At 38.5% G+C, this 22,396-nt stretch overlaps 2 protein-coding genes across 3 annotated transcripts; both read left to right on the top strand.

Annotated features, from left to right (window-relative positions):
* The first annotated feature begins 625 nt into the window (after positions 1-625).
* On the top strand, positions 626-2,662 carry LOC5566922 (trypsin-2). Its single transcript, XM_021853949.1, has 4 exons — positions 626-1,433; positions 1,487-1,676; positions 1,992-2,238; positions 2,298-2,662. Exons 1-4 carry the CDS (start codon positions 1,382-1,384, stop codon positions 2,589-2,591), a joined length of 783 nt encoding a protein of 260 aa, XP_021709641.1. The 5' UTR covers positions 626-1,381; the 3' UTR covers positions 2,592-2,662.
* An 18,580-nt stretch (positions 2,663-21,242) lies between these two features.
* LOC5574949 (seminal metalloprotease 1) lies at positions 21,243-22,396 on the top strand. Of its 2 annotated transcripts, none has more exons than XM_001655366.2 (3): positions 21,243-21,425; positions 21,524-22,158; positions 22,217-22,396. In XM_001655366.2, exons 1-3 carry the CDS (start codon positions 21,320-21,322, stop codon positions 22,307-22,309), a joined length of 834 nt encoding a protein of 277 aa, XP_001655416.2. In that variant the 5' UTR covers positions 21,243-21,319; the 3' UTR covers positions 22,310-22,396. The 2 variants fall into 2 exon arrangements, with proteins under 2 accessions (XP_001655416.2, XP_021708671.1); XM_021852979.1 differs by having other exon boundaries at positions 21,243-21,429.

Here is a 22,396-nt window from a genome sequence, read left to right as displayed (position 1 = left end):
CGCTGACATGCAGAGAGCATGCTGATACTTTTTCAGATGCGTCAGAGCAATACCAACAGATTTTCAATCAATCGAAATTGTAACATGATTTACCAACAATCATCAACGACGAGTACAAATTTCAATGACGGCCTACTTTGCCTTAAATGTCGAAATTAAAAAAAAAAAACTGAAAGAATGAAGTTCTCATAGCAACTATCCATGCGAAAAAGTATGAGCAAATATTATGAATCGACAATAATTCGGAAAAGGTCCCAAGGAAGAACATTTCCTGATGGCTTTTTTCACGGGGTAATATTATCACAATTCAATTGCCAAAGTCATGTGATATTCATGGCATTCAACAGCCTTGGATTAGGGCGGAACGGATTAAAAAAAAATAAAATCCAATCTCCCATATCTTTCTTACCATAAAAATAGCGTTCTGTGAAATTTTCAGCTTTTTCGGTGGTGATTTAAAGGTGGCCCAAAGACAATGTAGGTTTATATGGAAATTCCCATGGAAATTTGTTGAAAATATTCCGTTAGCACTGTAATGTTGATACAAATTTATCATTCTATAGGTTAAACTCATTCTTCAAACCTTTGGAAACAAATCATGTTATTTCCGCGAAACTTATCATTCTAATACATAATTTTCCATTTACCATTCAGGAGTTCTTTAAAATGATTATCTTCAGAACTTTCATCACTTTCTCTAGTCAATTAATCGCAGCTGTTCTTTCATAAATTATTTAGTAATTATTGTGTCCCAGTTGGGGCGCAATGTTGATAAAAGAAACTTAACCTTAGGCGGCTTAAACATTTTGCTATCAACTGAATATACTTAGATTCGAGGGCTTAAAGCACAACCACTTTCTCAAGTACACATTGTAACGATATGTTAGATGGCACCAACGGTGTACAGTACCTCAAGACCGTCAGTCTACCGATTGGGAAACCCCAACCTTGAGCGTAAACAACGTACATCGTTTTAGCTAGATCTATAGATTAGATATCAATTCGCCACAAAAGCATTCCCGACATTCCTTCCTGTCAAAAGCGGGAAGAGATGCTCTCCACGACGAGACAGGTCTTGCATTTCGCGTTATCATTCTTCACATGTGGAGGGATATCTGATGCACGGTCTTATCGTCCGTTGTCATGTCCCTACCACAACTGGGTCATTGACAAGGGCGGGTGATAATAATTAAGGTCGAGAGGCATTGAAACATGCATCAGCATAATTAATTGTATGTTTTTTTTTTATCTTTCGTGATGCGCCTTGGATATCACCAAATGATGCTGGAAGTTCGTATATAAGCTCGAACCCAGATGTTAACCGGTACTTCGAAGTCTAGTTCTCACCGTTTCTCAAAACGTAGCGCTTAGGATAGTAATCATGACCCGCAGTACAGTGTTGATCACAATTGTTGGCCTCGTGCTAACCGAAGGTATGTTTTCTGACAGGTTCAACGATATAACTGAACTCATTTTTTTTTTCTAGGTTTCAAACTAGGTCTAAACAATGAAAATGAAGACAGTATTAAAATTGTTGGAGGACATCCAATTGGAATCGAACAGGCTCCCTATCAGGTTTCGGTTCAGGTCAAATCTAAATCGTCCCAGCGGCACATTTGCGGCGGAACGATTTTGAGCGCCGACAAAGTTCTGACTGCAGCCCACTGCATAGAAGAGTAAGTATACCTATACCTGAAATCCTTTTAACCCAAATGCTATGGCCCTGAATTCCATTTCTCCGACTGTACAGTAGGGTGTCCCAAAATTGCACTTTGTTAGAAACCGTGGGCGCTCAATCTCCAAATGGTAGCTAATTATATTACAATAACCTTTTTGTTTGGTGAGAACTCTGAGAAATGACGTTTTAAGGATGCTCCGTGGAGATTTTTTAAAGAGTCCATTTTTTCAGTTCACCAAAATTTCGTAAAACCCATGGTAGAATCATTCTGAAAGGGTCGAAATTTCACGAATGAACTCTTCCCTTTTTCCAGGGGAACTAAATACGCGGTGCGGGCGGGCTCCAACAATCACGGTCGCGGAGGCCAACTGGTGAATGTTCTGGACTACCGAGTCCACCCGGAGTTCAGCGATTACTATCTGACAAACGACGTCGCCATGCTGCGGCTCGAGAGGCATCTCTTCTTCAGCAGATCGGTCGCACTGATCGGGATGGCCTATTCGGAGTACTTCTACACGGCGCCGAAGGAGGTGTTCGTTTCCGGTTGGGGATCGATTCTGGTAAATAGCGTCAACTTAATTGAGAGCTTCAGCTCAAACCAACTTTCGAATATCCACAGTACGACTCGTCGCTCTCGGATCGGCTGCAAGGGGTTTCTATCCCGCTGGTGAGCCACGAACAGTGTTCCCAGCTGTACGCCGAGTTTAATAACGTGACGGAATCGATGTTCTGTGCCGGCCAGGTCGAGAAGGGCGGCAAGGATTCCTGCCAGGGTGACTCCGGCGGTCCAGTGGTGATGAACGGATACTTGGTTGGGGTGGTTTCCTGGGGCTACGGGTGCGCCGAGCCGAAGTATCCCGGAGTTTACTCGAAGGTGTACTCCTTCCGGGAGTGGATTCAGTCGTTGCTGTGATTGAGGGATGGGCCTTCTGAAATATTGTTAGCAATAAAATTAGTGAATGAATACATTGAAATGAGATGATACAGCTGACTTAATTTTATTCATCTGTGTTGTATTGTTATTATTTAGAAATCTTACAACATGTCGTGTCTAGTGTATCCTTCCAGCCCTAGTCACCTTCAGGATACCGGGTTCGCTGTAGAGTTGAGTGAGCTTGTGATTCACACCATTTTCCTATAAACTGCCAAAGATGGTCTAAGTGTTTGTAGGTTTTGCGCTATCTTGGTCCAGATCCCAAATGTTGCCTTAACCCTCAAAGCCCCGGGACAGACCTTTTATTTTCAATTGACTGGTGCTCAGAAACAAATAAGTTTAACGAAATACGATTTTCACTATGATCTATGGAATGAGTTAAACTTCCTGCGAGTGGGGTTTTCAAACCGGAAGTTCTGGTCTGGACATGTTTTTCAACCGAAAATAAGTGTTCCCTAGTCATATTTTTTACAACTTTAACAGCGAAACCAATGTTTAACGATAGGTTTTAGTCCTTTTTAGACATTATGTATCGGACTAAGGCTAGAACCTCATCATTGCTGTAAGACCATGCTTCTTGCCTGTATGAACACTTCGGCCAGATGACCAGACAGTGCACAGTATTTCGATCGGCCGAAATCGTGAACTTAATTCTGTAGCACCTTTAAACGTGATTTTTTCGGAATGGTGTCTTCGGACGAAAATTTTCTAAAAATATAGCGCATATATTGACCGTAAATGTTAGTTCGCAACTTTGCCACGGGCGGCGCTGCGAAAATATTTTTTTTAAAATGACGATCTTAAAATATGATGTCTTCGGCAAAGTTGTAGATAATTCAAATACAAACAACTTTGCCAAAGATACCTAGTGTGTATTCAGCCGCATTTCCAAAATACGGGAGTATTTTATGAACGACCCCCTAAAACTAGTTTTTCTCCGATAATACGAAGTTTCCGGTAGAAACAATGTTCTACAAAATTATGTAAACAGTCAAAATGAATCATTCTCTAGAAGACACTAGTCTTCTAAAGATCAAGGAAAAGCAGTTATAACTTTTTAAGTGCAAAAATCAGTCATTTTTGGGGTCCGTGTATTTGTTTGGGTGGCAGCTGGTGGCAGATGAAACCTAGTAGGATTCAAAATACATCATTAGTAGTTGTAAATGTCGATAGTGTCATTAGTATCCACGAGTATCCCTTTTACTTAGAGGAAGTTTCATCAATGACTCTTATTACCCTGTAGTACTTAGTTATATGATGGGTAGAGGGCTATGTGGCTCCAAACTTCTTCTTTTTCTTCTTCTTGACACATTCTTCATTATTACGCACAACTAATAGGTTCCAAATACATTTTTGAAGAAAGTTCTCAATTAGTCTTTACAAAATGACTCACCATACAACTATTTTTCGCTTGCAGTTTTAGCTATTTTTCGTACATAGACACTATAGTAAGTGCAAGCTATGCAAATTTGGTGAAATATTCTGCTAAGAAAAGATTAAATAATTGAATCACTATTCTGTGAATTAAATCAGTGTTTAAATGTTAACGCAGTTCTTATGGTTGCAACACTCATTTACAAAATGATCTGGTATTGAGGCACTTGCCCGATTTTGGATTTGAATTTGATACATCACTTAATTTGCTACTCACCGCATCGTTTTTGCACGTGTCATGTAGTAAACACTAGCCTGCTAGTTTATCTTTTTGGTCTTTTAGTGCTATTATTCGACCAATTAAGCGTGACAGCTGTATAATGCTAGCATGCAGAGCGAATTAAAGTACTACAGGTATGTTCCGTTTTTATCAACACGATCGGCAATTTTCAGTTGACAAAAACGGAATAATTTTCTTAGACAAAATATTTTATAAATTTTAAAATAAAATTGCGGTTCTGCCAGAATAATACACATTTCATCATAATTGTGGACAGTATTGATGTTTGGGAGCAGTGATTAGCATTAAGATTGTTTATTCGTATAAGTTCGTAAATAAGGTGGTTTGCAGACTCTAATCAATCAATATGAAAAATTAATGCGATATATCATTAATAGTTTTAGTTTTCTTGATTAGAATTTAAATGTATGAAATATGGAATAATAAAACGATAATCGCATAAATGCGCTGTGTATCATGAGATAGGTCATATTTGTAAAAATAACTACAAGGAAGTGGGTCAAGCTGATCATTGTTTTTGTAAGAAAGATTGAACAAGAAACAACTTCTCTTTCTTCTTTTTATCATCATCCTTCTGCCCCTTCTTCTCCTTATATATGGTATTACATCCCAACTGAGGAAGAGCCTTTTTCTCAGCTTACTTTTCTTATAAACACTTCCGCAGTTGTCAACTGAGATTATTTTTGCCAAGGTACATTTTTTGCATTTTCGATACCCGATTAGCGATTAAATGTGTGGTTATGTTGCAAGAGTTTTGCAAGCTTAAATGAGTTTTTACGGTTTCCTGTGTTTTGAATTGTCAAAATCTATTCTGTAAAATGATTGTGGTAGTTTTTCTTCTAAAGTTTGGTGCACTAATCGCCATTCTAGAACAGTGCTACCTTCACCTTTTAACTCTGCGTTAGATCACGAATAGGCTGGCACTAAACAAAACTAAGTTCTAGCGTTTTGTTTAGTAAAACAATATTGAATATGTTTTTCGAAAACACAAAAGTGTACAAACTCCAGAACAAGCATAATCAAATTATAACTTTTTGGTTAGAATTTCTTTTGTTAAGTTTTATGAATAAGCGCATGGCAGTTAGTATAAGCTCTTAATTAAACGTTTGGTCTCCACGTGAAGAAGAGGCACGTGTTTGCTCAAAGATCAAGATCCAAATAAATTTGAGATAGAAACGTGCATGACGTGGGACTATCCATTATTACCAGTTTCTCAAATTGTCACCCATTTCAGTCCTTTTTCCTCTTTCTTGATGCAATTTTATTGTATGGAGATTCCAAATATTTAAATAGATTGTAAAGTTTTGCTGGAACTTTTTCCCTATTCTTGCAACGGGAACTAATCAATGGCTGTTGCTATAATCTGTGCAATGTTATAAAGTTTGAGAGATGATAGATAATGAACCAAATATGACGAGATCGATAGCATAGAGAAACAGACGTTACACTTAGAAAAAATCGTGCTCAAAATCATAGTGGCGAAAACATGTACGCTCAATGCTAAAATCACTGTAGTTGGCCGATGGACCAACAGGAGGCGATAGTGTGTAAACGTCAAACACGAACAAAAACGACGCGAGCGCTACGGGTGGTGGAATGACCACCTACCATATATTCGAATCGATCGTTAAAAAGTTGGTCGATGGACAGCTATGAGAGTGTGACGTCTGTTTGTCTGTGTCGATAGTCTAATCAAAAATAAAATGAACTTGATCATGTCCCTTTCCATTACTAAAACTATCTTGAACTCATTCTCAGGTACATCCCTTATAAACTGAACATGCTCATTGATATATGTCTATCACATTCACATCGAAAATTCTATTATGCCATTTTATATAAGAAAAAGGAGAGGTCTCTACAACTCTCTTAAGTACGTATCACAAATTCCAGTTGTTGCTAGCAGGCTTGATAATACTCCTCAACATCAACAGGTGACATACTCTAACATAGCGTGCTGCTTTTGCCTCTTTGCGAGGGAGCGATAAAATTATAAACAGAGAGGCAACTAAAATGAGCGAGGAAGATGCAGAACAGAGCAAAATTCCATAAAAAAGAGTGCCATTACAACTCTGCGAGGGCTGTTTTGTTCGGGCGGGACACTCAAGAGTTTTTTCAAAGTGTGAGTAAATGTGAGCATAGTACCAAAAGCGAAAAAGAGTATCAGAAAAAAATCCTCGTATTTTTTGCACTCTCCCTCGAAACGTTTGAGGATCTGTGTTGAATCCTCAAGATCTGTGTTAAAACATCGAAATCGTTTCATTTTTGTATCGCAGAAGACTTCTGTCAAGCCTGGTGGCTAGGACGTGGCCAGAGCAACTCTCGACTGCTGAAAGATGCGTCAATATCGTCCAACGCCCATGCTAAGTTTGAAAACTCTAATTGATTAGCGGATAGGAAGGAGTCAAACCTTATTGAATCGTATATGACTTGACATCTATTATGGATCGTAGGTGATCAACACTAACATAATGCCAAAAATTCAACCCTGAGGCTATTGAAAAACATTTAATAGCATAAAAATAAGTTTTTAGTTTATATTTGAAGTATTTTAAAAAATGAAAAAAAAAATATTTTTTGTATTGATAAAAACGGAATAATTTGTTGACGAAATCGGAACGTGACAAAATCGGAGCGTGACAAAATCGGAGCGTGACAAAATCGGAACGTGATAAAAACGGAACATACCTGTATTTGGTTACTTGGGATGTACGAAAAAACGCAAAAATCTCAAGTGAAAAATAGTTGTAGGGCGAGTTATTTCGTAAAGCGTCATTTCAGGAGATTGAGAACTTTCTTCAAAAATGTATTTTGAACCTATTGGTTGTGCGTAATGATGAAGAATGTGTCAAGAAGAAGAAAAAGAAGAAGTTTGGAGCCACATAGCCCTCTACCCATCATATAACTAAGTACTACAGGGTAATAAGAGTCATTGATGAAGCTTCTTCTAAGTAAAAGGGATACTCGTGGATACTAATGACACTATCGACATTTACAACTACTAATGATGTATTTTGAATCCTACTAGGTTTCATCTGCCACCAGCTGCCACCCAAACAAATACACGGACCCCAAAAATGACTGATTTTTGCACTTAAACAGTTATAACTGCTTTTGCTTGATCTTTAGAAGACTAGTGTCTTCTAGAGAATGATTCATTTTGATTGTTTACATAATTTTGTAGAACATTGTTGCTACCGGAAACTCCGTATTTTCAAAATATCGGAGAAAAACTAGTTTTAGGGGGCCGTTCATAAAATACTCCCGTATTTTGAAAATGCGGCTGAATACACACTAGGTGTCTTTGGCAAAGTTGTTTGTATTTGAATTATCTACAACTTTGCCGAAGACATCATATTTTAAGATCGTCATTTCAAAAAAAATATTTTCGCAGCGCCGCCCGTGGCAAAGTTGCAAACTAACATTTACCGTCAATATATGCGCTATATTTTTTGAAAATTTTCGTCCGAAGACACCATTCCGAAAAAATTATGTTTAAAGGTGCTACAGAATTAAGTTCACGATTTCGGCCGATCGAAATACTGTGCAGTGACTGGATTTTGAGGTCACATGGCATGCGACCGTTCAAACATCATGAAATAACCTCAGCGTTGCTTTAAGAACATGCTTTTTACGTATTGAAGCTGCGGTCAGATGAACAGGCAATGGCCGGTTTATGAAGTTACTTCTGGTGATTCAGGGAACAAATATAAATAAAAGGTAAAACTAGAAATGTGACTATTCAAACTTCATGAAACATCATCAGCGTTGCTGTAAGAACATGCCTTTGATATGTATTGATACTACGGCAATATAACCAGACTACAGGGTGATTACTATATCCTGTCAGTAAAATAAGTAATCATAGAACAAAAATGGTTAAATGAATTTTAATTACCAGTGCATATCCAGTTTAGGACATCTATAACATTTGTCTTTGCTATACATAGAAAACAAATTAATTTTTTTACCTCAATTTCTAGCCACAAGCATTGTTTCAGAAGCATTACAGTTAACACGCACGTTATTCAAAAGCATATATTTTAACCAAAAAATACATATTTTTTTCGCTAAAATTTTCCATAATCAGTCTCATTCTAATCCCTAGTAAGTCTAAAAGATTGTGGTATCATGCTGTTTCAATCAGGCAATTTTTTCAGCGAAGTTCAGTCAAAAATACATATCTGTGGAAAACGTGCGTGCCAGAAGCAATGCCTTTAAAACAACACATATGAATAAAAACTAAGGTAAATGAAAAAAACATTTAATCTTTACTTTGTCAAAACAAACTTTATAGATGTGCAAAACAGGATGTACACCGGAAATTAAAATTCATACATACATCTTTTATCTACGAACATTTACTTTACTGACAGGAATTAGTAATCACCCTGTATAATCAGATTCTGAGTTGACCTCCGATGAATCAAGTGACAAACAGAAATAAAGTAAAACTGGACATGTGACTGCTTAAACTTCATGAACTATTTCCATCGTTTCTGTAAGAACATGTTTCTTGTATGTACCGTTTTGATTCATATTACAGACTCTCAAGGCCTCAGTGAAGTATAACCCAGCATAGTGCATACAAAATAAATCATTCTACATGATTGCTAAGCGTTATAGAGCGTCGAATGCCCTTAACTTTCGAATGGTGTGTAAAGAATACGCTTCCGCTACTTTAATAATTTTAAATAAATCAAAATGTGTGGCCTTTTCATGATTCTTATTCCGGACGCTTCCTCACTTTTGCCTTATATTCCGGACACTTTGATTCGAATTCCGGACAGCTCCTGATAATCATTAATGAAACAGTCAAATCATCAATTGAAATCGTCAAACCACTAAAGAGACATCTGAGGTAGTTGGGCATTATAAGTTTTCAAAGATATTTATGGAAAAAGCTAACTTAAACGAGCCTCGAAATTGAGAACTTTTGAATGGCAAAAATTGAAACATTTCGTGTGAAATGTTTCCCATACAAAGTAGAGTGTCCTGTTGAGAAGGATAGAGTTAGAAATATAGTATATTGATCCTAAGAAAGAAAGAACATAGGAGGCTTTGAGATAGATAAATGTCACGACGATGAATAAAACAAATCAGTCTTTCAACGAACGTAATGAAGCACAGAAGTGAAAAGAGCAACTTGGAGAACCGCCGGTCACAACATGTCCGTAATTTGAATCGAACCGGTATCAACACCTGAATCAGGAAACATATACGAAAAAAGCGGTTCTCTTTTATCGAAAAATGGTGTACAAAATTCTTACAACATGTGTTTTTGACAATTGCAAACAGTAAATCAGAGCTCAGACGATTTCATGAAGTTTGAATAGCCGAGCACCTCTTTGTATACTTTATTCATGTGTGTCTTCTGGTTCACCGAAAGTGACATCAGAATTCGGCCATTGTCTGATCTTTTGGCCGAAGCGTCCTTACAGGCAAGGATCATGTTCTTACAGCAATGCTGAGGCTATTTCATAAAGTCTGAGCAGTCGCAAGCCTAGTTTTGAGCTTCATCCATGTTTGTTTCCTGATTCACTGGAAGTGGTCTCAGAATCCGGTCTTTGCCTGTCCAACTTGACAAAAAGTCAATAAAGACAAGAAGCATGTTCAGCAGCTACGCTGAGATTATTTCATGAAGTTTGAGCCGTCGCACGTCTGGTCTTACATATTATATAAGTTTTTCTCCTGATTCGCAGGAAGTGACCTCAAAATCCGCTTATATTCTGGTTATCTGGCCGAAATATCGATTGATGCAAGAAGTATGTTCTCACAAGAACGTTGAGGTTATTTCATGAAATTTTAGTAGTCGCATTTCTAGTCTTACCTATTATTCATGTTTGTTCCCTGAATCACCGGAAGTGACCTCAGAAACCGGCCATATCAGGCCGAAGTATCAATACAAACAAAAACACGTTCTTATAGCAACGCTTAGGATATTTTATGAACTTTGAGCGGTCACATGCGTAGTTTTGCCAATTATATATGTTTGTTTCTGATTCACCAGAAGTGAGCTCAAATTCCATCCATTGTCTGATCATCTGGTCGAAGTTTCCTTACATGCAAGAAGCATGTTCTTACAGCTACGCTGGGTTTATTTCATGAAGTCTGAGCGGTCACATGTCTAGTTTTACCTGTGATTTATGTTTGTCTCCAGATTCACCGGAAGTGACCTCAGAATCCGGACAACGTTTGAAAATCTGGTCGAAGTGTCCATATAGAAAAGACATGTCTAGTTTTACCTGTGATTTATGTTTGTCTCCAGATTCATCGGAAGTGACCTCAGAATCCGGACAACGTTTGAAAATCTGGTCGAAGTGTCCATATAGGAAAGAAGCATGTTCTTACAGCAACGCTGAGGCTATTTCATGAAGTTTGAGCAAACGCATGCCTAGTTTTGAGCTTCATCCATATTTGTCTCCTGGTTCACCGGAAGTGACCTTACAACCCAGCCTTTAATAATTATGGTAAAATTGACAATATTGAGAATTGATGTCTTGTATTGGCTCTCTGTGTTGATTTCATGACGTTTAAGTAGCCGCATATGTTGCTTCGGGTCAAATTTATGTGTTCCTTGGCCCCGGCTCCTACCCGGAAAGTACTTCCGGAACCAGGTTCCGGTTTCCGGCCCATGCAAGAAAATAGACCAATTGGGTTTTTCTAGCCTTGGTCCGTTACATAATGTCTAAAAATGGCTAAAACTTTTCGTTAACCATTGGTTTCGCTGTTAAAGTTGTAAAAAATGTGACTAGGGAACACATATTTCCGGTTGAAAAACATGTCCAGACCTGAACTTCCGGTTTAAAAACCCCACTCGCAGAAAGTCTAGCTCATCCCATGGATTATAGTGAAAACCGTATTTCGTTAAACCTATTTGTTTCTGAGCACCAGTCAATCTATATAAATAAAAATGGAATGGTGTTTGTATGTCACGAAATGGCTTACGAACGGGTCAACGGATTTGAACGATTCTTTCTCAGTTTTGTTCGTCAAGGGTTCCGACGTGTTTGTGTGTATAAAAATCCCAGGATATTCACCGGGAAAGTTGAAAAAACGAGCGCGATCGAAACTGTCATTTTATATGGGACGATCAAAAGCGTTTTCCAACAGCCTACTTGATGGTAACACGAAGTTTTCCGGGACCACTAGTTGAAAATAAAAGGTGTGTCCCGGGGCTTTGAGGGTTAAAAGCGGCAGTGAATGCGAATCTGGACATGTTCAGAACCACGATGCATGGATCAAGGAATCTTCCCGGATGTATGGAAGCGACAGAAATTGGTGCTACTGCCAAAGGCGGGGAAACCACCAGGTGACCCGTCGGCGTATAGAACTATATGTGTACAAGATACGACGGGCATGTTATTGAAGAGGTTGATTCTCAACAGGCTAGTACGGAGAGTACGGACGGCCTGTCCAACAACCAGTTTGGATTCAGGAAAGGTAAATCTACTCTGGACGCTATCCAGTCGATCGTTCAGACAGCTGAGGTGGCAATGGGGCTCTGCATTGTTTTGATTTTGCACGAGATTTTGACGTTTACTGGCCTTGTTGTTTACTAATTTCATGAAGGAGGGAAAGAGAGAGACAGATTTTTGTGCAGAGCCCCATCGAGCATAAAAGGAGCGGCATCCGTTACTGCGCGGTTGTCACTCTGGATGTGAAGAATGCGATCAACAGCGCAAGCTGGGAAGTAATAGCACACGCGCTTCACCGTCTCAAGGTACCGGTGCAGTTGTGTAAGCTTCTAGAAAGCTATTTTGATGGTAGGATTCTACTGTATGACACAGAGGAGGGGCAGAAAAGCGTTCGAATTACCGCGGGAGTACCTCAAGGTTCAATCCTTGGACCGCTATTATGGAATGCGATGTACGATGACGTACTGAGGCTGCCTCTTCCGACGGGTGTTAAGATTGTTGGCTTCGTTGACGATATCACCCTAGTGGTCTATGGTGAATCGATGGAGGAAGTAGAGTTGACAGCAGCGCTCTCTATCTCCATAGTTGAGGAATGGATGAAGTCTAGGAAACTAGGACTGCCTCGTCACAAGACTGGTGGTCAACAACCGTGGTGGTGGTCAACAACCGCAAGTCCGAGCAACGGGCGCTTATCTCGGTAGGTGATCGCACCATAGAGTCCAAGCGATCCCTTAGGCATCTTGGGGTAAAGATCGATGACAAGCTTAGCTTCGCTAGCCACGTTGAATATACCTGTAAAAGAGCATCTACGGCTATAGTGGTGCTTTCGAGGATGATGTCTAACAGCTTTGCTGTAATTGCCAGCAAAAGCAAGCTACTGGCAAGCGTGGCGCTATCCATACTAAGGCATGAAGGACCAATTTGGTCAAAAGCGCTTAAAACGCTCAGAAGTTGGACGCAGGAATGGGATAACTTCACTACCCAAGCAACCAAGAGTTCGTTTAAAAGGGTTATTTTTGGCTTAATCAGCTGACCAACCGATCATGAATAGAATGCTGTTCAGCTCAACTTTTAAGTAATTAACCGAACCTTGAAGTTCATTTGAAATACTTAGTTGAACTTTTAATAGCATGCCTCCAAAGTTCACAGAAAGTTCATTCATACTGCTGAACTGAATGCTATCCAGCTTAAAAATAGCTTAAGCAAAATGTGCAAAATGAAGATATGATTGGCTTTATTTTTGGTTTTTATATATATTTTTTTAATTATCTATACTGTCCCATAGTAGAATGATTTTATTTATTCAGTATCATTCGTTTTGTTTGAAAATATGCTATTTAAGTGCTGTTCAGTAAGCTTACCGCTAGTCTCGATCTCGGGTCCTCCTCTTTGTAACCAGAACACATACCATGTCTCCATATGGAACGTGTGGAAAAACAAAGTATTTTACTCTATGTGGTTATTTTACAAAATCGGTCTTGCAGATCTTGGTTGCTTTTGGAATACTCAGTTAGAAACTGTTTCTGAACTTCGAATTCAATAAAAAGTTCATGTAAAAGACAACCTGAACTTAATAGTTCACATAAAGTTCATGCGGAACTTTTGAGAACTTGATTTGACATTTCGTGCTTGTTTTCATAACAGTTTTCGCGTTGGAAGCTAGAAAAACACAAATAGGCAACGATTGATTGTTTTCCAACTGATTTTACAAAGTTTAACTAAGGTAAGTCGTTTTATATTAAAAATAATAAAGACTTGCTGACCAATTCCTTCGCAGATTACAGAAATGCCGTTTGCCGTTGTTGAAACGACCAACGTTCGAGGCTGCAAGGAATTGTCGGTAGTTCCAGATAAATGGCTCCGCATATCAAGGAACGGAAGTGTTGTGCTTTGGCCGAATGCAAAAACTGTTTCGGAACAAGAAAAATTGATTCGGGATGAAAACAGTTGCCCGAAAAAGTCGTGGCTAAAATACAAGTGCACCATAAAAAGAAACCCTGTTCCATCTTGGCTTGAGGCGAAACGTTTGCTGGAAGAATTGTCCGGGGAATCATCTTCCGATGTCGGCCAGCTGAAACGACGTAAAAGAAAGGTGAACAATCGTGATACCGACATTTTTACAAAAATGCTTGTGCTGGATAACACGGCCCTTCCACCTGTTCCCGATCCTGTTGCAGCAAGAGGAAATGTTACAGCACCATCCGTACAACTACCAGTTTCTGCAAACCAATCACAAGCAACACAATCGCCGATGTCAGTCGTTATTGAGGTAAGAGGAAGTGTTCGAGATGAAGTTATCCCTCAAACAGCAACAAAGTCTTCTGTAAATACGGAAATTCCTGATGATAACGTCCAGTCCATCGAATACGAAATCCTCCCTCCTGAAACAAGCCATCCCATTAGCTACGAGGAAATCGCTGGAAACAATGTGGAAACTATTCAGTATGTGACATACGAATCTGCTCATCCACCGGATGGGATTGTTGAAGCCGAAGATCCACCTCAGAAGTGTTTAAATGAAATCCTTGATCTGCAGCAACAAATAAACCGCCGCATGGATCTGCTAGAGAAGCGAATAGCAGATATCGCCACTCAAAACGAGTTCATCTTGGATGCTATCCGAAAGCTGAGCTCCCGTTCAATAAATACCGAAGAGCCACCGTCATTTAGATTTGACCCCATCCAACAAGAACAAGAACTCAATGACTTGGAGCTGAAACTTGAAGACAATGGTTTCAAATCGAATATGGTAATATACTACTAGATTACTAGTAATAATATGAACATTTGTTTACTTGCAATTTGTATCATTATAGGTGAAATGGTTGCGGTTGAACGTAAGCGGGGACTGTGCCGATAACCGCATGCTATGTGCACTCGATATGCTGTTTAGCAAAGATTTTCAAACGCAATGCACCTGGACAGGGGCTAGCAGAAAAGGACCAAAAGTAGCCATAATGCCAAATCGCAACGTACTACGGCTATTCCAACAAATTGGAAGCGATGAATCAGAAGTAGTCACCCAACGGAAGCTGGCGGAATTTTTCATGAAGAAGTTAAAGAATTCCCTTAAACGCTTGATCGCTACAGGTATCCGCCGAGGAACGAGACACGTTCGACAAAGAAGACAGAAGAAAGCTAGCGAACAAGTCGTTAAAGTGGAACCTGATGCTGGGAACTCGAATGCAATCAACGAGCAGGCTGATGAAGGTGACTACAGTTGCGATGATCCTGAATCTGAGGTTGCAGGTTCGGCCATTGATTCATCGGACGCATTGGATCATGCTGATATCCAATCCGAGTTGAATGACTCTGATGATTCGAGTGAGTAGCATGCAGCCACGAATGGATTTTAACACCACTGAAGACTGCATATACGAAGATTGGTAAAAGGTCGGTATCATTAGGTGTGTAAGTTTTTATCATAAAGTTAATAAGTGGAATTCAAAGGATTTTTTTTATAATTCAATAAACATTCTTTAAACGTTCTTTATTCTTAACAAATTAGTTGTACATTCTTTGATATGATATATCACATGTTCTGAGCAGCTAAATGGACTAAATTACATTTGTTTTCTCCTGTACCTCTAATACGAACCATTCAACCTAACTTATATCAATTATTGCTCCTAACCAATGTATGAATCAGAGGAATGAATATGCGATAGTCTCCGTATTTGACTGTCACTAGTTTACATTTGATATCACTGCAACTAAACTTTGAAATCGAGCTTGACAATTTAATGGTATTACCGAGATAGATATTCAAAACAGACGAGGCTATTGGATAATTGAAAAAATCAGTTTTTGATGTTAAGATTTTGCCATCGATTTGCAGCTTAGGACTTTCATGAACATCTTCGAAGCGCACGATTTCATGTTTATTGGTCAGAAACCAACCGTTTCTATCAGAACAGTTTAGAAAACAATTTTCATTGACGTCAATTATTTTTTTACCTCCGCAGATTCTAGTAGAAGGATAATTTTGCTGTTGTGTTTTCGATTTAGTAGTTGTGTAATATTCCTTGGAATTTATTTCAGACAGTCTGTTGACGACTTGCTCTAGGCTCTTCCACCCACTTCGAAGAAGGTGTTTCAATCGCTGCAGAGCATTTTCGAAGGGATAGGCTGCTATTGTCGATAATGGTCCAAAACGCTCGACTTCATCGACAATGTGTTGAAGATTGTGCACATTGCTAGTCAAAAATTGCTCTCCATAGAGTTCCATGTATTCACTCACGAATTTTTCCAGCATCTTTTTGGCTACGTGCCAGTTTGATTTGTAATAATCCGAAGACAACATTGTAATTGAGCAAAATAATAGTAAGAAATGATTATAGTTGTCGGTAGGAAGAAACTCTTTGAGCACAGCTATGCTGGCATAATGTAAAAAGCTGCTGAATTCAGATCCCTTCCAATATGATAAATAATCCAAACCACGAAGCTTCCGATGAATTTCTGAAGGCAACTGTATAGTACCCACCATTTGCGAAATTTTAGATGATTGTTGAGATGACAATTTCGTATCATAGCCCAAGGTTCCATCTCTCCATCCAAGGAGTAAACGTTTCATAACACCCAAATCGATAAGGTGTAAACGATCTCCCACAATTACATCTTCAATCATATTAAGGTTAGGTATTTTCAATAGTGGAGTAGTAGCTTTTTGATGTTGATTATATGCATTTTTCCTGAACTTTTCATCTGTTCGTTTCGCACTATTTATAGACGTGAAGACTACTGTTCGGGATTCGTGTGAATATTCGCCTTCACCTTCGCATTTCAGACAACCATTTTTTGAGTTGAAACTAGCAACACCTGTAAATCGATTCTTCATTAATTTGAAAAGACTATTACTAAAACAAACTCAAACAAACCTTTAAGGAACGCGCGTGCTGGCGAGTCACAAATAAAGCACCTTAGCTTAACCATTATTTTGTGGCCGTTTATTGATATGCCATGCTTCAGCACATCGATCAACTCGTCGACGAACTGATTCAGGAAATCATCAAGACTCATAGGTTTGGTTTGACCATGAAAAATAGCAATAGTCATCGGAGCAATTTCCGGCATTTCTGTAATGTTAAACAGTATGGGCCAAAATTGCAATTTGCTGCTTTTGAAGAGAGGGATTCCGTCAATATTTATGTTTATCGAGATATTCAAAGACTGATCTGTGCATCTGTGGGTAAAAAATAAGGTTATACATATGTGTGTCTAGTAAAATAAAACTATGTATTCTTACCGAAAAAAATCACTTAGGCATTGTTTGATACCTTTGTACCAAAACTGTCCACCAGCAATTTCAACGATTTCAGAAAATGCTTTCCTCGTTGTTTTTAGTAAAGTTCTTGCAGATCGTGGTAGTCTTTTCATATTTGTTTTTCTCCTTATTATTTCCATTATCAAATTTACAGACTCATGTGATTGATTAGTTTTTAGAGCCCAATATCTAATGCACTCACTCAAATCCATTTGATCTAGTGTATCACTATAATCATCTTTATGAAATGATGAATATGAACCATCAAAAGAATCGTCATCGCTTGCTGAGAATTCGTCAATTTCATCATATTCGTCTGCAAGGCTATCATCTTGTAGATATGTCGGTTCTTGGAATTCTGTAACTCTCTGAGTCGGAACCATCGGAGCATCTTTTGATGAAGTAGGTTGTTGTTGTTCTATAAATCAACCAATATTTATAAATAAAACTTATTGAAATTATATTTTTTATTATTACCTGGCTGAGCATTCACTTGGTTTTCCTTTTCCCATTTGGCCAATACCTTTTTACGATGATAGTAAAATAAGCCATTCTTCTTAATTGCTTTAGAAAAATCCATTTATTTCCGTAATTAATGGAGCTTACAAATTGATCTTCAAGTGTAAATACTACTTTTAATTGACAATTTTTAGTTTATGACATAAACTTTACATGTACCTTGGTGTCAAATAAAAGTTCCGTTTAGGCTAAACAGAACTTTCATGCTGATTAAAAGAAAAGTTAGTACTATAAACGAACTTTAGATAAGTAGTTCAAAACAAGTTCGATTTTATTTTTTTATGAACTTCATAGTTGTTTGGGGTTGAAACAGGTTACTTATTTTGAACTTCAAAGATTCTTACGAACCTTCCTTGTACTTTAATAAGAATATAGTTTAACTTAAACTTCTTTTGTCATGTCAATCAGCAAGAAAGTTTCAACTAAACTAGATTTGAACCTAATATAAACTTCTGAGTTTCCGTATAAAGTAAAATACGAACTTTTGGTTGCTTGGGTAAGGGTAGATGGACCCATCGGCTAATACCAAATGTGCCAGATTGGTATGGAAGAGGCCATGGGGAAGTGAACTTCCACCTGACGCAGTTTCTGTCAGGACATGGTTGCTATAGACAGTACCTGCATAGGTTCGGGCACTCAGAATCTCCTGCGTGCCCCAATTGTGCTGGTGTGGAGGAAACAGTGGAGCATGTCGTATTCGAAAGCCCCCGGTTCATTTTGGGTTAATTCTACGAGTAGCGTGAGGTGACAATTGTCGGTGCGTATAGCGAGGTGACAATACTCGACTCAAGTGAAGTGACACCGTGCAAATCAAATGGAGAGTCACTTTACTCGAGTCGAGTATTGTCACCTCGTTATACGTCACCGACAATTGTCACCTCACGCCTCTCGTAGAATTAACCCAATTGTTGTGAGAGGCCGCATGCTCGTTACATGCGGAGGGGACACGTCCCCCGACAATTGGGCTTATTCTACGAGTGGCGAGAGGTGACAATTGTCGACTCAAGTGAGTCATTGTACCAGAAATCCTTGAAATTCATTATCGAGATTGTATTCGGTATCCACTCAATGATCTCATATATTAGTTTGTTTGTTTGTTTGTTTAGTTGAGACGTTTTACACCAAAAGGGTGCATTCATGTCTTCATATATTTATGCTTAAGAGATTCTATGAGTATTTTATGAGGAATTCCTCGAGAAATATCTTCAGGTATTAGGCATTTCACGGCAAAACTCTCTCATTTTTGCTCTTTAACAAAACTTGAAAACAATGGTGCCAGTACCTGTCAACTTTGACAGGTACTAGCACCGTTATTTTAGGATTTCCCGAAGGAGGGATAGAGAGTGATTTTCTGATGACGTCACCGTGCAATGGGCAATCCTTATTGACTTGTTTCCTGTTCACTAATTACAACAAAAAGTCACTCACTATTTTTTACAAAATTGGTCACTAAAATTATTATTTTTTTATACGGATGTGAAGAACCGATGAGTAATCTTACTAACTCACATTTTTCTATGTGAGTTAGTAAGATTACTCATCGGTTCTTAAAAAAATAAATCCTTTAAAAATGTTTGCAATTATTCTGGAAGAAATTTCTGAAAGAGTTTCTGAAGTAATCACTGAAAGACTTTGAAATCCCTTGCTAAATCATAAAATACCTATTTTTTAATAAAATTTTGCAAATTGCAAAATAAATTGTTGGAGAAATTTGTAGTAGGTTCCATGAAAAAATAAGTTGGAATTACTGGAATATTAAAAAATATTAGGAATTACTGGAGGAATCTCTGAAGAAGTTTCAGAATTAATCTTTTGGAAAATTTCGAAAGAAGTTCCTAGTGGAATACCACAAGAGGAAATTTTGGAAATATTCTGAGAGGAGTCTATGGAGGAATTTCTGAACGACTCTAAATCCCTCGATGTATTCCCGTAGGAATTCCTAACGGTGATATACCTAAAGAAGTTGTTGGAAAAACATCGAATTCCTTCTTCGACTTATCTCGAGAGCTGGGAAAAAACTGTAGAAATACCCGGAAATCATCATGTATTTTGCTTTTTTTCAAATCGTGAATCATTTCAAAAATCATGGATACATTCCTGGATGATTCCCTGAAGAAATACCTAGAGAAAGCCGTGGAGAAATTTCTTAGGCAAAATGAAAATTTCTGCTGAGTTTGAATAAACCTCCAACCTGAATGACATGGATTAAAGAATTTAAAGTAACATCCACTGTCGAAAAGTTGTCCCGCCGTAGGTTAACAAAAATGTACATACCAAAGTTTGGGTCATACACGAAATTAATGCTCATTGCTTTATTGCATCATTGAAATCATCGAACAATAAATCTCCACATCACCAAGCGTGCTAAACGCACACGGGCCTATCGTTTGTCAAAAAAAATCCTGAATTCGGCATCCATGAGCTTGGGTAACAACAAAATTCAAACCTTGATCACGAAGATTTCTTCGTCACTTTTATGATTAACTGAACGAAAGATTCATTATCATTATCAATGCAAGTGACAAAAATTAAACAGCAGTACCATTGAAGATTATCGAGGAATCGACTTTAAAACAAAAATCAAAACACACTTATGACAGCTAACTTAATTGTTTCGCAGGGGTATTACTTCTTCAGCCTCAATACAACCTTTAACAAAGCCCTTATTCAGACAAGTGGATAAGTTATTCCCATGCTTTCAATGATGTCCACACAGCCTCATGTGGAGCAAATGTCAAGGTAAGTGGTTATGAATCATTGAATCCCAGTTCAATTCTCAATTTTCATATTTACTTATCTTCGTCTTAAAATTCCAGCACAAGTCTCCAATACGTGTTTGAAATTGTTAGTAGCGATAATAAAACCCAAAACTATGAACCTGTAAATATTGTTACATATTTTTAGTTTATTGTTGAATAATGGATGAATAAGCGATTGTTAAGCTTTCGAAGGTTGCCATCTGTTCTATGAATAGAAATGACGTTATTGAAAAGGACTTGAATAAGCGCATGCTAGACTTTTATTCAGCCTTCCATATAGCATCAATTAAGCTTAAGGCTGAATAAAATCGTCAGGATTAGATATTTAACAGCTGAACAATAGTGTGTGGAGGCTATAAACAGCTTTTGTTCAAACAAATTCTGAATTGAACTAGTTATAAAAGCGTTTGAGCAGCTTTAAATTGTTACCTAGAAAGTTACCCCAAAACAGAAAACCAACTTTCGATTATATGAAAAATTATATATTCATTCAGAATACATTTGTTGGCAATTTATCAACTGCAATCGATAGTTAGGATTCCAGTTCGGTTTTAAAAGTATAAATTCTTTGAAACAGCATGCATAAATATTCATGTTTTCTTCGAAAAAAACTATCAAAGATATTCTGTTTTACGGTACTCCGATCTACTTTTGATGATTGAAGTACTTAGTTCACTGGGCCAAATCTTAGAAAATAGTGGAAAAATCAAGCTTCTATTTAGTGCTTGGAGGGCCGAGAGTCCATGTTCGTCCCAATATTAGAAGAATAAGGAACGAAAGTCTACGAGGGAGGTCCTCATGCCTAAATTTTGTCCACGGTGATTTATGAGCGACTCCTTATCTTGAATTTCGTCCGAAAACGTTATCACCGGATAATTGCAATCGCTAGTCAAAAAGCCATGCGAAATCGAATTTAATCTGATCACTGTTCGTCTGCAAGCAATAAATTTGTCAAACTTCTCATCGGCTACTGACCAGCCAACAGCGACGACATCAGAAATATAATCAAAACCAGTAGCAAACAACAGCAGCTACCGATTCGGTCGCGGTTCTGATATTGGACAACGACAAGGATGTTTCGAAGGCAAATTTGCAAGGTTTCTATGCTGGTGATTTTTCTCACCGCGTTCTGCTATGGAGCGCCACATTTTCGCATATCAAAAAATACTCCGAAAAATAGTAAGTACGTACCGTGTTTAATGATTTCTACCTTTAAATTCTATTCTTCTATAACGCACTCAATTACAATCAGTATTGTTAAACTCGCACCATTTCAGTTGCACGCTTGCAAAACCTTCAGCCCGGAGAGCTCGCCGAAGAGCTGAGCGGCCAGTTCGAAGGGGACATGATCCTCACCGAGGAGCAATACTTGGCCATGTCTCGTCGAAATGGAATGTTGGACAAATCATATCGATGGCCGATGAACACCGTGGTGTACGAAATTCAAGAATTTTGGTATACCGCTGAACAGCTGGAGTACATTCGGGAGGGCATGCGAAGGATTGAACAGGCGACCTGCATCCGATTCCGGGAACGTGAACCTCAAGAAACCGACTATGTGCTAATCAACGGGTGGGACTGGGGATGTTCGGCTCACGTCGGACGTATTGGAGGACCTCAGATCCTGAACCTTCAACCGTATCGGTTGGGCACTGGGTGCTTTCAGTTGGGAACTATCGTGCACGAAATGATTCACGCCGTGGGCTTTCGGCATATGCAGAACACCTACAATCGGGACGATTACGTGGAAATTGTTTGGGAAAATATTCAACCCGGATCGGAGCACAATTTCCGGCTGTATGAAGCGGACACTGTGAGTAACTTTGGTACGGGATACGACTACGGAAGCGTGATGCATTACGATTCGACGGCGTTCAGCATCAATGGGGAGAAGACCATCATAGCCCTGCATGTAAGTTAGACTATTGATAAACAGTGACAAGCAGCTTGTGATTATTTTTCATTTTCAGGATACCGACGATGTAATGGGTCAACGCGACGAAATGAGCAAAATGGACATTTTGAAAATCAATAGAATGTATAATTGTATCCCGGAAATATGAATAGCACACGATCTAGAAAGAGTAATCTGCTATGATTGAACCAGCATTTCCAAAATCTCTGAAATAAATCTTCGCGGTGGATCTGGA

This window comes from Aedes aegypti, chromosome 3 (genome assembly GCF_002204515.2).
Source record: "Aedes aegypti strain LVP_AGWG chromosome 3, AaegL5.0 Primary Assembly, whole genome shotgun sequence".
Taxonomy (NCBI): Eukaryota; Metazoa; Arthropoda; class Insecta; order Diptera; family Culicidae; genus Aedes; species Aedes aegypti.
The sequence above is the reverse complement of the archived record's forward strand: the minus strand, read 5'-3'. Positions and strand labels throughout refer to the sequence as shown.

What these genes read in the sequence shown, in the direction of transcription:
- LOC5574949 (XM_001655366.2), top strand. Translation starts at nt 21,320, where the DNA reads ATGTTTCGAAGGCAAATTTGCAAGGTTTCTATGCTGGTGATTTTTCTC. An exon ending in AAAAAATACTCCGAAAAATA is followed by an intron (nt 21,426 to 21,523) that starts GTAAGTACGTAC and finishes GCACCATTTCAG; the next exon opens with TTGCACGCTTGCAAAACCTT. An exon ending in AGACCATCATAGCCCTGCAT is followed by an intron (nt 22,159 to 22,216) that starts GTAAGTTAGACT and finishes TTTCATTTTCAG; the next exon opens with GATACCGACGATGTAATGGG.
- LOC5566922 (XM_021853949.1), top strand. Translation starts at nt 1,382, where the DNA reads ATGACCCGCAGTACAGTGTTGATCACAATTGTTGGCCTCGTGCTAACC. An exon ending in TGGCCTCGTGCTAACCGAAG is followed by an intron (nt 1,434 to 1,486) that starts GTATGTTTTCTG and finishes TTTTTTTTCTAG; the next exon opens with GTTTCAAACTAGGTCTAAAC. An exon ending in GCAGCCCACTGCATAGAAGA is followed by an intron (nt 1,677 to 1,991) that starts GTAAGTATACCT and finishes CCCTTTTTCCAG; the next exon opens with GGGAACTAAATACGCGGTGC.